General features: G+C 35.0%; 1 protein-coding gene across 9 annotated transcripts in view; it reads right to left on the minus strand.

Annotated features, from left to right (window-relative positions):
- Window positions 1-13780, minus strand: part of CEP290 (centrosomal protein 290) — a 50061-nt gene that overhangs the window by 6723 nt on the left and 29558 nt on the right. For 7 of the 9 annotated variants that reach the window (XM_033514599.1, XM_033514600.1, XM_033514598.1 and 4 more), the window contains 13 exons: window positions 13156-13419; window positions 11950-12057; window positions 11174-11364; window positions 10327-10540; window positions 8274-8411; window positions 7962-8183; window positions 7312-7428; window positions 5684-5829; window positions 4899-5054; window positions 4178-4301; window positions 2962-3621; window positions 1807-1941; window positions 1436-1522 (listed from right to left, as the gene is read on the minus strand). In XM_033514599.1, coding sequence (XP_033370490.1) covers window positions 1436-1522; window positions 1807-1941; window positions 2962-3621; window positions 4178-4301; window positions 4899-5054; window positions 5684-5829; window positions 7312-7428; window positions 7962-8183; window positions 8274-8411; window positions 10327-10540; window positions 11174-11364; window positions 11950-12057; window positions 13156-13419 — 2562 coding nt within the window. The remainder of the gene's footprint in view (window positions 1-1435; window positions 1523-1806; window positions 1942-2961; window positions 3622-4177; window positions 4302-4898; window positions 5055-5683; window positions 5830-7311; window positions 7429-7961; window positions 8184-8273; window positions 8412-10326; window positions 10541-11173; window positions 11365-11949; window positions 12058-13155; window positions 13420-13780) is intronic. The other 2 variants (XM_033514601.1, XM_015627502.2) reach the window with 2 other exon arrangements.

Below are 13780 nucleotides of genomic sequence, written 5' to 3' on the forward strand. Positions count from 1 at the left end.
TCTGCTGTACTCATGAACTAAACTGAAATATTAGGAAAATAAACCAAAGAACTACTTAATTTATTTAGCTTTTCTTGTAGAAAAATTCCCCAATCCAACAGACCATGCAATTGCTTAAATACTAATACCATTGGGGGCACAGGGGAAAAATGTCTGGGAGCTTGAGGGAAGAAAAGAAGGCTCTTTTTTAGCAACCCTTCTTCTGCTGAATTAAAGTGACAGAAGAACTACATATTAAAGCATAAGTAGATCTGCCTTTCCAAAGGCATATATTTTTCTTGCAAAATTATAAATAAATAAATGTGGGGGAAAATACTGTAATTTCCCTATTTTTCTTCTTTCACTACATTAAATAATGAGTTAGAAATTCTGTAAGGGAGTCTTCAAATCCATTTTTTTTCTCATCCTCTTTGTAACAATTTCCTCAGCAACCATCATTTAAAGATACTGCTGATTCTAGTTCAGGGACAATAAGGTACCTCATAAGGAAAAAGGGGAGGATTTACTCCCTAGATTTCTACATAAATGTATAGCAACCAAATTTCAGAAGTAAAAACTACTTATTTTTCTTCTCTAAAATAACTGGAGGGATTAGGAGGTTTGTGTCAGTACACAGCAGAGTTAAAGAAAAACCTGTCACATCTTTCTGCCTGTGAATGGAGAAATATGCAGAATTTGCTGTATCTTCAGAATTTTTGTGTGAAACAGTTGTATAAACTGAATTTTCTTGTCCAAGAATACCACTACATAAGAGAGACAGGTATACAAGCACTCCATGCAAAGCATGGGTAAAAAAATGAAAAATACTTGATCATTTTCAGGTACCCCAAAGTAAAACTCATTCTCCTTGTGTAGTGAGCTACAAAGAGCTACAGAGGCACTTAGGAGCTTCTATTAATTCAGCTTTCTTTACAAGGTCACACAAATAGTTTGATAAGTGAGCAGCAGGAGACACACTGCTGAGTAGTTTTTCCCCTTAACTTTGGAAATATTGTTCTATTAAAGTAGTTGACAGTAGCTAGGGTAAACTTTTGCTGTGTCACCTTCCATAGTACAACAAACAAAAACCTTCAGTAATAGTAACTGACCCTTTTTACATCTGCATCAAAAAATTTACAAAAACATATGAATGTAATTTTCATTATTACTGCTGTAACTGCTATTTATTGTACAAATATGCTTCTGAAGGTAACCAATCAAAATGACAAAATAAGGTCATGATAGTGCAAATATTTAATAGTTTAGCTCTAGTCCTTCTAATGCTCCTGTTAACTTAAGGTCATTATTCATTATAGCATTTTGTCAATACAATAAACAAGAGCAATTCATGTTTGGCTTTGGTTGATTCCAAGTGATTTCATTTCAGTAATACTTTGGGTTTTTTTGTATTTTATTTTAATTTACTTATGATATAAAGTGCTGTTAAGATACTCACCCCTCTAATGCTGCCCAGCTTTCGTTCAGCTTCTGCTTTCTCTTTTTTGAGAAGTTGACACATTTCTTTTAAGTCATCTACTTGGTCCTACAAACAACAAAAAAAAAAGTGATAAGCAATTTAGATCTCAAATTGAAGTGAAAAACTGGTGAACAAAATTACAGGGGTTTTACTTGAAAAATGTAAGAGAAAGCAATTTCCCATCACAATGACATTTTCCATTATTTCTACCATTCTACCATATTCAACCTTCTCATCATTCATGTAAAAACATGGAAAATTTACAGTATGTACAGAAAAAATATCCATTTCATTTTAAGCAATTCTCTGAGCTGTGTGAGGGTAAAGGGTCTAAAGTAAGATGATGTTACCTTTAGTCTTGGCAAATCTTTATTGGCCTGCTCTAGCTGGAATTTTAGCTCTATGTTTTCAGATGACAATCTGAAATTCTCCTTTAAAACTTCTTGTTCTCTTTGATACTGGTCACCTGATCTTATTCCTGATGTCTTGAGAAAAGAGAGGAAAAAGATATTATTAAGTGGTAATGTAATTCAGTACAACTATCAGTTGTAGCTGATTAAGAGCAACAGAGAACTAGTATTTTTCACAGAAATGAAGCAAGACAATATTATTTCCAGTTTTGATCTAATCTGCTTTGATTTTAACACCTTCTCTTACATTTCATTAACTTGCTTAACCTTTAAGGGAAGTTTACAAATCAGTATAAACCAGTAAAAATTTCATCAAACCGAAATTACTTCTCAAACTATTCTGTAGAAGTAAACCTCAAAGACTAAAAGATAAACAAGTTACTGAATGAAGTAAGTTGTGACACTGTACCTGGGAACAGCATCTAATTTTAAGAGCATACTCTGGTAGTTTTTCAGGTAGCACATACGTCATAAGAAATTTCAATCATGTCAAATGGATCAGAGAGCAAGCCAGGAACAGTAGCATGTCATTGAATCTGTTAGTTCCCAAAATCCCAAGTTTTTATCCATGGAGGATCATGATTTCAACTACACAAAGATGGCTTTGCATACTTTATAGTGCCAACTGAAATCACAGCAATACAGTAAATTTACTCTGACTAGTAAAAAGAAAAGTCTTTTAATAATTTAATAATCAGTATTTTTTACTTATGTAATTTGGGAATTAACTGTATGATTCATTACTTTATTGCTAAATTGGAGAAATCAAGTATTTGCTTCTTTAAAGCCTCTTTTTTTTTCTTGGTGTAAATAATAACAGATCGTAAATCTCTTAAAGAATGAAGGATATCAATTAGCTCCATGTATCTTTGGATAGTCTCTGGATCAAAATTTTAGAATTGACAGTAGCTTACTTGTGAGCTGACATGCATGCCTATCCTGAAAGTATAAAGTTTGCTTTCTGGACCACTTGGTAAGTACTCTAATATCCCTGCAGACCATGCACAGGAAAGCACTGCTTTATCAAGATCAAACTATTCTATTTCTAAATTATTTGTACTGAAGAAATTCTAGAGGGTCACTACAGTATCAAACCTCGGGCATTTCACAAAATTCTGGGATAGTTTCAACCCCTTCTGTACAGCCTCGGTCATTTTCCTGTTTATTCTCTGCAGTGTGTTGATTCATTTCATTATTCATATTTATATTCTCTGCTTCACAGTCATTAGCTTGATGAGGAGGTTCCCCTGAATCAGACTGATTGCAGCTCATTTTATCAGCATCAGGCTCCTCTACACATTCCTCTTCATCCACATTTGATTGCTTGAAGATTTCTTGCTTCCTCTCTTCTTCTTCTTCTTCTTCGCATTTCTCATTAACTTTTCCATTTTCAGGTTGGGTTATATTTTCTTCTTTTTCACCGCAGTCCTCTTTACCAGCTTCAGCTATAATTTTGGTTTTCAGTCTTTCCCTAGAAACATCTGTGTCCTTGCATTTCTCACTATCTTCAGGGTGCTGTTCAAGAGACACTTCTCTGCTTACATCTGCAGCAGCCTCCTGGCCTTCATTATGCATGATGCATGTTTGCATGCCTGTGTCCCCATCTACTTCACTGCCATCAGTAACTCTATTATTAGTCTGATGTTTGATTTCATTCCTATTTGAAATAGATTTCTTGTGAAGGAATTTCAGATACTTTTGTTTACTGACACTGATAGGAACAGACTTGGTCAGTTCAGTTTGGTCACATGTACTCTGAGTCAAGTTGAAGATAGAGTGAAGCATGAAAGAAAACCAGAACACAGTAAAAGAAAACAGAAAACAGAAAGGAAAATAGAACCTACTGTTAAGTCTATTCTTGAAAGATTAAGAAAACATAAAAATGCAAAATTTGCAATATAATCAACCTTGTAAAAATCGAAGCACAGCAAAAACACCTAATATAACTGAAATGAAGCTTAGTATTTCCCCAAACTCTGTGCGTCTTAAATTTTTAATCAATATATAGTATAGAAGTAGTCTCTCAGCTGCAGACTCATATTTAAAAATATATTTTCCTTATTTCTCTGCATATGCTAGGATGCTCACTATTCCAGCTTCTACCTGTAGGACACAGAAACCTGAGGACTTTGGGGATTTGGGGATTTTGGTTTGTTGGGTTTTTTAAAAAGCACTAAAAGATGAGTATTTCATATCCTGCTGTAGAATACTGTCATTCAAATAAAACCAACTAAGTGACAGAATACCAAATAGAAAACAAATACTTTTCATAAATAGTATTCTAGATAATATGGTTACATTATTAACTTACCAAGGGTCTTAAAAATGTCTCTCTTGAACATTGTCTCTGCAATGCATGAAGCTTTTCCTGGAGGCATTGATTTTTGAAGTGTAAATCTTCTACAACAGAGTCTCGTGGGATTGCTTGCAGTGTTCTACATCAACAAATGAATCAAGCCAAAACAAACAAATGGCTATTAATGCAGAAAAACATCCCTGAAGGTAAAAGCACCGTGAAATTCTCGATTTCTACACTGGATTTTCCCAGTGTTTCTAAGCTAGTTATTCTAAATCAATGTTGGTCATATTTCAGCTAGTCCCAATGAATGGAAGATACTTGCTTTAGCAAAAGGAATCGGCTCTTTTCAGATATGTACAATTTCTATTACTCAGGTACATTATCCACTGTGATAGTGGATACACTGGTTAAGAATACATTTCCTAGCTGCACTTAGCAGTTCCAGTAACTTTCACCAACTCTAAACTGCTGTTAAAATTTTTCACAATAGGAGCCATATGTTTTTCATATTATTTAGCTTTTTAGAATAATGAACCAATGCTACATAGTCTCTGAACATGCACAACTACTCCCAAATACTTGTAAGTTAGTTCATCACAGACTCTAAGTTAAATTCCTGTTTCTGTTTTTATTTCTTGAAGTATAATTTGCCTGTTGGAGACTATCTCATTCCATATATTTTTTTACTAATTTAGATTTCTCACTTTTTATATTTTTTTAAAAAGCATCTCACCTCATGTGAGCAACTTCATTTTCTAACTCTAGATTCCGTTTTCTTAGTTCTTCCACTTCTTTTTCAGTTTCTGTGGCTCTTACTCCAACAACACGGTCAACAGTGACACCAGTAGTTTTCAATCTCTTCTGTAGAGCAACTTTCTCTTTTTCAGTCCTGCAACATCCAGTAAATTTACATTTTAAAGTTTATTTACTAACTTGCTTTCTTGAGGAGTGAATACTTTCTGTCTTAAAGAATCCACATTTGCGTTTCATCTGCTCACTGAACCAAACCCCCTTTTTCTGTTTAATAAGGTTACTGTATAGACAGTAAAGCCTTACCAAAATCCCAACACAGGGTATGGACATATGGTTGTTTCCTGAAAAGGCTTCAAACTCATAATCCTAGAATTGTCATTACTGCAGTAACACTACAAGTATCCAGTCCTAGCAACCTGATTAAATAACACCATCGTGAGAAACAGCCTGTCTTCATAAAGCTGTTATTTGCTTTATGAGAATAATAGAATGCTACACCAGGAAGCATAATAAAGGACTTAAATTAATTTTATCTTGAGACACTTTCTTCTGATAAAGGTAGTTGGCTTCCATAAGGGAAAGGATACTAGAGGAGCTAGTAGTCTGCTGCTTGAAAATTAACTAAACCTTTTAGTCTCAACAGCAACGTCAAATTCTCGCTATCGATCTTATAAACATAACAAACTGCAATAATTACTATGTCAAACATATCTGGACTTCCCTTATGATATAATTTTGAAGCTGAATCAATTAAAACCAACTCACTTTGTATAAATTTCTTTCAATGTATTCAACTGTTTAGATAAAGCATCTGCTTCTTTTTCCTTTTCCCTTAGTTTGTTCCGCAATCCTTCCATTTTGATTTGCCATTTTTTACCTTCATCCCATCTAATTATTTCCTCCTTGGAGGTCTGTGAAGAACATAAACAGATTATGTATTTCCCTTTGATTTCTTCTCTTAATGCAAAACAAGCAAACACATTTAAAAACTAAGAATGATATATCCTTCATTTATCAATTTAAACTAGGAAGCCATAGCAGGCATATATTATTTACCATAGCTAAGTAGCAGTTTCTTCACATTTTTTCTCAAGTTCACTTTCCAACTTTTTAATTTTTTTCTTAAGCACATCCATCAGATTTTTTCATCAGCTTTGCTCTGAAAAATTCAGCTGGATACACTGCTATGATTGGTGTATAAAGCTAATGCAGTTGATTGCTCCTACCAAATTCTTCCTTAGCATTTAATATTCATCTTACAAATAAAAGGAGTGAAGCATTTTATGAAATTAGAGGTGCTAGTGCAATGTGTCCTTTTACTTCAAATTACAAGATTTAAGACAAAGTAGGTTTTTCATACGGTAATTTTCAACAGATCTGTCTTCTACAACTCACCAGGGACTTGCATGCCCCTGTTGGACAGCTTCTTTTCCTACAAGAAATGGCATCTCTACTTAGAGTTAATAACTCAGTAACTATAAATTATACATTGGTTAAAACCTGTAACTATAGGATCACAAGTGTCTACCAAAAAATCACAGTCAATATTCGTATAAGAAATTTTTGGTTTGGTTTGGGGATTTTTTTGTTTATTTTCAGTTGGAATTATTCCTTCTCTGGTTATTCCCTGTACTTAATTTTCTGTTTTTGTTCTAAACCGTTACTGCTATAAAGCAATGGAATGAAAGGAAAATCTTGGAAAACAGGAAAAATGCATGCCAAGTGTGAGAAAAATACCTCTACACATAAAGCAACAGGCATTGAAAACATTTAAAATTAAATGAAAGCCTAAGTGCAGTCCTAGAATAATGATAAACATCATACATAAATAGTTTGACTCTCATTATGCAAGTGTGCTATAATATTCCAGTACACTTTATAATTAATATGAGAAGCCACTAATTAGATAGTGACATAGTAACAAGCAAGAAACCAGGAAAACACTTAAAAATGAACACAACTCTAGTCACTCAGAACTTCTTGAATGTGGAGATCACAATTGTCAAGAATAATCACTTATAGAGATACCATCCCTTTTAAGATTCACTCTTTTGCTACTCAGTATTTTGTGCTTTTACTATTGCACTGGTTTCACAAAAGCACATTTGGCAGAACTTATGTAATCAATTTCACTGCTACCTAAACAATCTTCATTTTCTAAGATTTTGTAGAATTAAACATCCTTTAGAAAAAGCCAGGAAAACATTAATATATCAGTACAAAGTAACAAGAGCAGTAATAAAGTGCATGAGAAACATGAGAAGTTGCACCCATGAAACTACTTATTTTCTGATCAAGTTTGGCTGGTATGTTTTAGAAGAAATAGGGAGAGGTGAACAACCTTGGCCTCGGCTAATGAGCTCTTTCAAGGCCATGATATAAATAGCACATACCTTGTCTTCTCTTAGACTCTTCTTTTCTGTTTCTTCACACTTCTTCTCAAGTTCACTTTCCAACTTCTTAATTTTTTTCTGAAGCACATCTATCAGATTTTGTTCATCAGCTTTGCTCTGAAAAATTACAGAATTTTACATCTTCAAGTTAAGTGACTACTGAGATTTTTTTCTCCAATTAAAAAACAAGGATTTTAATTCCAAATTGGCAAAACTAGTTTAAAACCTAAACGATCTTTTAAAAGTTCTCTTCAAATCATTGTAGTATTGGAATGAAACTTTTCCCTCTGAACTGAATAATCAGCAGCAAGTAGCTGAAATTTAAAAAATAAATGGATGATTCTTCTGTAAATCCCTTACTTATCTTCTAAAAGGAGAAACACGGACAGCCAGGAAGAAGACAAAATACCATTTTCCCAAGAAGCTATGAAAGTGGTTATTCAACTTCTCAGACTCTTCCAAACGTATTTCAAGAAGTACACAATTTTTTTTTAGCTGAGGCATAGAAACAAGCTAATAGCTTACATGTAACCCAACTGATGAGGAAAAAAATAAACTTTTTAATCAAGTGCGAGATACTTATATTTTCGTTCCTCCCAAACCAGCTCCTCTATACCAAGATCAAACATAGTTTGAAAAGTCGCTTCTACCTGAATGCTACTGCTTAGCCTCCTAATCCGGTTCTTCAGTTCTTCATTTTCTTTTTCTATTTCATTTTTTTCCCTCGATATTTTAGAAAATGCTTTTTCTTTCTTCTGAAGCTCTTGGCTTAACTCATCCCTTTCATTAGACAATGAAGTTTCCTTGCTTTTACTTATTTTAAGGTTATCTGTAAGTTTTGTAATCTGATTATTCAATTCCTCTATCTGTGTCTAGAAGAAAACAAAAAAGTCAGCAAAGGCCTGAAATCAGCTTGATTAACAATACAAAAAAGCAAATCAATGACATTACCTAGTACTCACCGTAAGCCCCTTTGTTTCTCTGTCAACAATCTCTTGGACATTCATATATGCCTCTTTTTGTGATGCAGCAGAAATAATTTGCTGTTCAGCATTGGCAGTCATTTCTGCTCGGAGTTCTAGAAGTGCTTTACTCAAAGCCTGAAAATAATTAATTCATTTTTTTTTATAAGTGAAGATGCTTCTACAAAACAAGTGTCATGGTTTAACATAGCTTGGTTTTTAGTTAAAGAGAAAATCTGTCAGTTATGGAAGTGATTCTCTGAGAGGACTGCTAACAGCTTTCTCTGGACTTTACAGAGCTAATTAGCTGGCTAGTTCTGAATATTGACACATTGTTAAACCACTAAGAAAGCTGGACACACCTCTGTGAATAGCACATTTGAAAACGAAGCCTGTAAAAAGCTCTCTTGTTTCTGGCCTTTGAACAGGTAACTGGGCACTGTCCAGGCCGGCCCCGCATGGATTGCGCGCCCGGGCCGGGCTCTGCTGTGGCGCTGGCCCCTGCCCGGGGAGCCCACGAGCCCCATCCCAGCGGAGCGGCTGGGGCTCCTTCCTAGTGGCACCGGGCCTCTTTTTGGCAGAACCCACCGATCTTTTTTTCCGGTGGCACCGCTGGGCCATCCCAAGGCCGGGAGCAACCATGCGGCCGGGACTGGCGCCGGGAGCGGCCTCGTGGCCGGCGCTGGAAGCAGCCCTGAGGCCGGGAGCGGCCACGGGGCCGGGACTGCTCGGCCGAAATCGCAGCGCCACGCGGCCACAGCTATCGTGGCATTGTTTGCAATGAACTTTGTTTGCTCAGCCATGCTTTTAGCCGGCCATGCTGCGGAGAGAAGGACAAAAGTAGCGGCAGCAGCTTTTCATTCTTTTCGGCATCCCGCATGAAGAGAATACGCGGGGTGGCACCAGAAACTCGCATGGTGTCGGCGGAGGCCTCACAACCAACAGCGGCACGGCCAGCGACATCCTCAATGCAGAGCCTGGATGAGATCAATCTTTTCAGCGCTGCAGAACTCTGTAAAAACTGTTTCAGTTGATATAAATTGAGAACAAATGAACCTATGAACACCAATTCTCTCCTGAATGAGGAAAAAAGAAAGGGTGAAGACACATAAATAAAACAACTGAGGTCAGTGAAGAAGGAGTCAAAGTCTAGATGAGAAGAGATTGAGGAGATGCCCTAGTTTTGGGCTGAAATTCTCTTGTAAGGCTATGGTGAAGAGGTAATTAATACATCAGACTCTTATTTCCCCCCTGTAACTCATAGAATGCATTGGGGGGATGTAGTATTCTAACCACAGCCATGAACCCATGCTGAAGTAGCTTGAACAGAAAAAGATGAAAGAAATAAAGTACCTTGCCCCAGGGATAGAAGAAGAAAACCTCTGTTCCTAGAGATAAGAGAACTTTTGTTTCTGTATTAGAACAGATCATTCTTAAGATTGCACCCCAATAAGCTGAAATGGCCCATGGTGGTAGTTGTGGGAAAGCTACCAAAACTGTGGGAGGGACTTTCACACTGCAAACATATTTTCCTTTCCTGGGTGGCTGATTTGCTGTGACATTGAAGCCATGAGAGAATTGTTTCTTGTCAGAAGTCTCCATGGCATGGCAAGAGAGAGACTGCTCCCTAAGAAAACCAAAGAAAAACTATTTTTAAAGATGGTAAACTGACTGGAAGTCCCAGGTTTTGTCTTTTTATGTTGTCAGCAAGAAAAAAAAAGTGTGGGGGGAGAAGAAGTCTTCTGAAGGGTAATTCTGATTTCTTCTTATTTTCTTTTAATTATGTTAATAAAGTTTTTATACCCTTTAAAGTTTGAGCCTGCTTTGCTCCTCCTAATCCTTATCTCACAGCAGAAAATGAGTAAATAATTCTATTAGGTGCACTGGTGTTTGGCCAGCACTAGACCCACTACAACAAGAAAAGGCATTTTTCTTTTACTTTGGCATGTTATGTGGTTATATTGTACCTCCTGCTCAGCGATACAAAGAATTCTTAACCATTAGGAAAGATTTAGTATTCAAGTGACATAGAGATTAATTTTTATTGACTAACTTTGTGCTGGTTCTCTTTTATGGCTAACTGGCTCTTCAGCTGTTCCACCAGGTTTTTCAGTGTTGCTGTGGGTGCTCTATTATTTGCTTCTTTTTGGACCTCTAGTTCAGCTTTAACATTTGCTAATTCCTTCTCCTTCTGAGATAATATGTTCCTCAGTTCATTTGCTTCTTCTCTTATTTGTTCCACATCAAGTGTGTGCTTTTCTTGAAGCCTAATAAAAAAATAAGCATTAATAGGGTACAATGTAAAAATTAAGTCAGCAAACTCTAAATAAATCACAAAGGACACAATATTTTATTTTTATCTATTAAAGAAAAAGATACTTAGATCTGGAAACAGCAAAGAAAAATTGACTCAACAAAGGCAGCCCCCATATAATAAGAAAATTACTCATGAAAGTCAGCAAAATTACATTATAGCATTGTTCATTTTCATTCCTGGACCTTACAGGTAAAGAAATCATCATATTTTTTCCTTTTAAACATGGGTTAAACTTTCATGAGTTTAAACTTGTTCAGCAGCAAACCCAAATGGATGTGTCATGAAAAGAAAAATGACTGAACGCAAGCCAGCAAGTAATATAGTAAATTAAAAACAATGCTCTTTTTCACTAAAAGGCACAAAGCTAACAACTAAACAGCATTTTTCCAAGCCACAGTCCCAGTGAAGGACTACAGGTTAAAAATAACTTACAATTTCCAACTGTACTAACACTTTTGAGATTTTTTTTCAGCTAGATCTTAAAGTAAGCAAAAACATGTTAAATTTGATAGATCAGTCCTGTAGCAGCAATACATAATTGACTTGAACCACTTCAATTATGACTAATAGTTTAAAAACTTACTGGGCTCTGATTATCTCAAACTCATTGATTTTCAATACAGTAATTTGTTTTTGTTTCTCCAAATCAGATGATGTTTTCTTTAATTTTCCAACAAGTGAAGCAAGAGAATGATCCTGTTCTGCTACAGTTTGCTCTAAGTGATGAAAATATTTGCTGTTGGAAAGGGACATAGAGGTCTCTTTCCCTAACTCCTGTAAAACACAACAAATGCAAGTGGTAAACATTTTCAACTTTAAGCAAAAGATAAGCATTACTGATGCATTTTTAACTAATTCCTAAATATAATCAAGCATTAATAGCTACCATTTATTTACTGAGATGTGATTTTTAGTTTACAGAGAAACGGGTCAGGCTGCTTTGAAAAGAGCTTTGAACATCTAATGATCAACAGAATACAGCAGAATACTGGTTTCACCTTATCATAAAGTGCAGAGAGAAATTTTGAATTGAAATGGGTTAGCTTAATATACCCATACACTGAATGAGAAGAAGGGAAAGCAATATATAACCTATATATAACCCTCTTCCCTAGAATTCTCCATGAATTCGGATGATAGGCAAAATGCCCATATATACTGATGTGGTAAATCTGGATTTTTACACTTGACTTCTAATGCCTCTCATGTGAAAACTCTCAAAAACAATACAGCAGTTATTTATCAATGATATATATATCATCAGTTATTACTCACTTTTGACTGCAAAACTGTTCTTTCCAGCAACAATGTAAAAAAATATCAGAACAACTTCACTAATTCTACAAATACATGACTCACCAAAGCAGTCTCTTTGAATTTATTAAGGGAATTGTCAGTGTACAAATCTAACTTCTGGTGTAGTACTCTTATGTCTTCCTCATGCTTCTTTGCTATTTCCTCTTGTTCCTGTTAGTTCAAAATAAAACTGGTGATATACACTATCACAGAAAGTCATGAAATGGCAGTGTCTTCAAGTTGCTTGTTCACTCATTTCTCAATATTACTTCCCAGATTTTCCTCTAATTCTGTACGTTTTTAAAATTCTTTTCTTCTAGCTATAATCAATGTTTTTCTTCTTTTTTTTTTACACTATTGGGGAAAAAACATAAACTCTTGCAGTTTTAAGCTATGTAGCAAGTAGTATGGTGTAACAGCACAGAAGCTGGAGAACAAAACTGTTGGTGTTGGTCTTCAACAACTGTGACTTTCAGTATGGACAGTAATACCCATAACCAGGTACATTTCCAATTTATGTACTTTAGACTATAGTGTGATCCCATGGATGGAATGCTAGCACACAGAGCACAACAGGTTCATTTAAAAACTGCATCTTCTGAGTTTTTTTCCAAACAAAACCCCTTGATTTCTCCCAAAAGAAATAGCTACAGGTGTTAACCAAAGAACACTAAGCAAAGATGATAGAAAGTCTGCTTTGGAAATGTGCTTTGGCTCACACTACAACTGATGCATGTTTGGTATTGAAATATCTCTTTGACAAAATGTTTATGCTTTAAAATACACTTTATGGATATAAAGAAAAAACAATAAAAACTATGCTTAAATAATATAAAGTATGCTTAAACACACTGTTTATGCTTTAAAAAATGCTTTAGCTTAAAATATGATTTAAGAATATTATTCATAAGTGTATGTCTTTCTTGTACTTTCCAAATTCACTACCAGATGCAATCTGCTGCAAATACTGAAAATCCCAAAGAAATATACAAAATATACCAAGACCATTTAATCAGAATTTTAATTTTCTTCATGTCACACTACTTTAATTCCAAGATGGACATTTTATTTATAACCTCTCAATTAAGCAAACCACTATTCTAAACAGCTAAAAAATTCTATATGAATTTTCCACATATAATGTAGTTCTCTCTGTTCTGTGTGAGATCAGAAACCTTTCTTTTTAGATTTCACTAGCAATGAGAAGACAAAGAATCAACTAAAACAACTTGAAAATGGAAGAAATTTCAGAAAAAGAAGTTTAATTACCTCTCTTGCTTTAGCAAGCATATGTTGGTATCTTCTTAACACTTCCTCCTTTTGATTTAATCTTGCTTGCATATTTGCAATGGTTTGATGAGCAATTTTCATGGCATGATGGTACTCTGAGTCATCTTCTTGTTTGCTAAAGTCAGCCATTATTTTCTCTCCTGATATTGCAGGTAATCGAAGTCTTAATTCATTTATAACTTTGTCTCTTGATATAACATTTTGTTCAGCTTTCCACAGAGCAGTCTCCTTTTCTTTTAATTTCTACAACAAAAGGCAATTTCTGCATTTCCAGAATTCAAACACTGCAAAAAGATCTTACTTTTCAAGAAATGTAGCAGAAAGATTTATCTAAATGTACATATAAACACAAAACACTTTTGACTGGGTTCTGTCTATATGGGATTGAAATGATGACAATGTCCCAGAATATCATAACTGTGTCTTCATGTATTTGCTTGGCACAAGACACTTAAACAATTAATTTTGTCCTACCAAATGAAGAAGTGGTGTTTTACAAATTATTTAAGAACCACAAAGTATCTTCTGTAGCAGAGTAGCAATTTAACAACCCAAGATAAAAGTATTTTGTAGCACTTGCTAAATTTAACTAGGTATAGTCAAC

The sequence above is a fragment of the Parus major genome, chromosome 1A (assembly GCF_001522545.3).
Source record: "Parus major isolate Abel chromosome 1A, Parus_major1.1, whole genome shotgun sequence".
NCBI lineage: Eukaryota > Metazoa > Chordata > Aves > Passeriformes > Paridae > Parus > Parus major.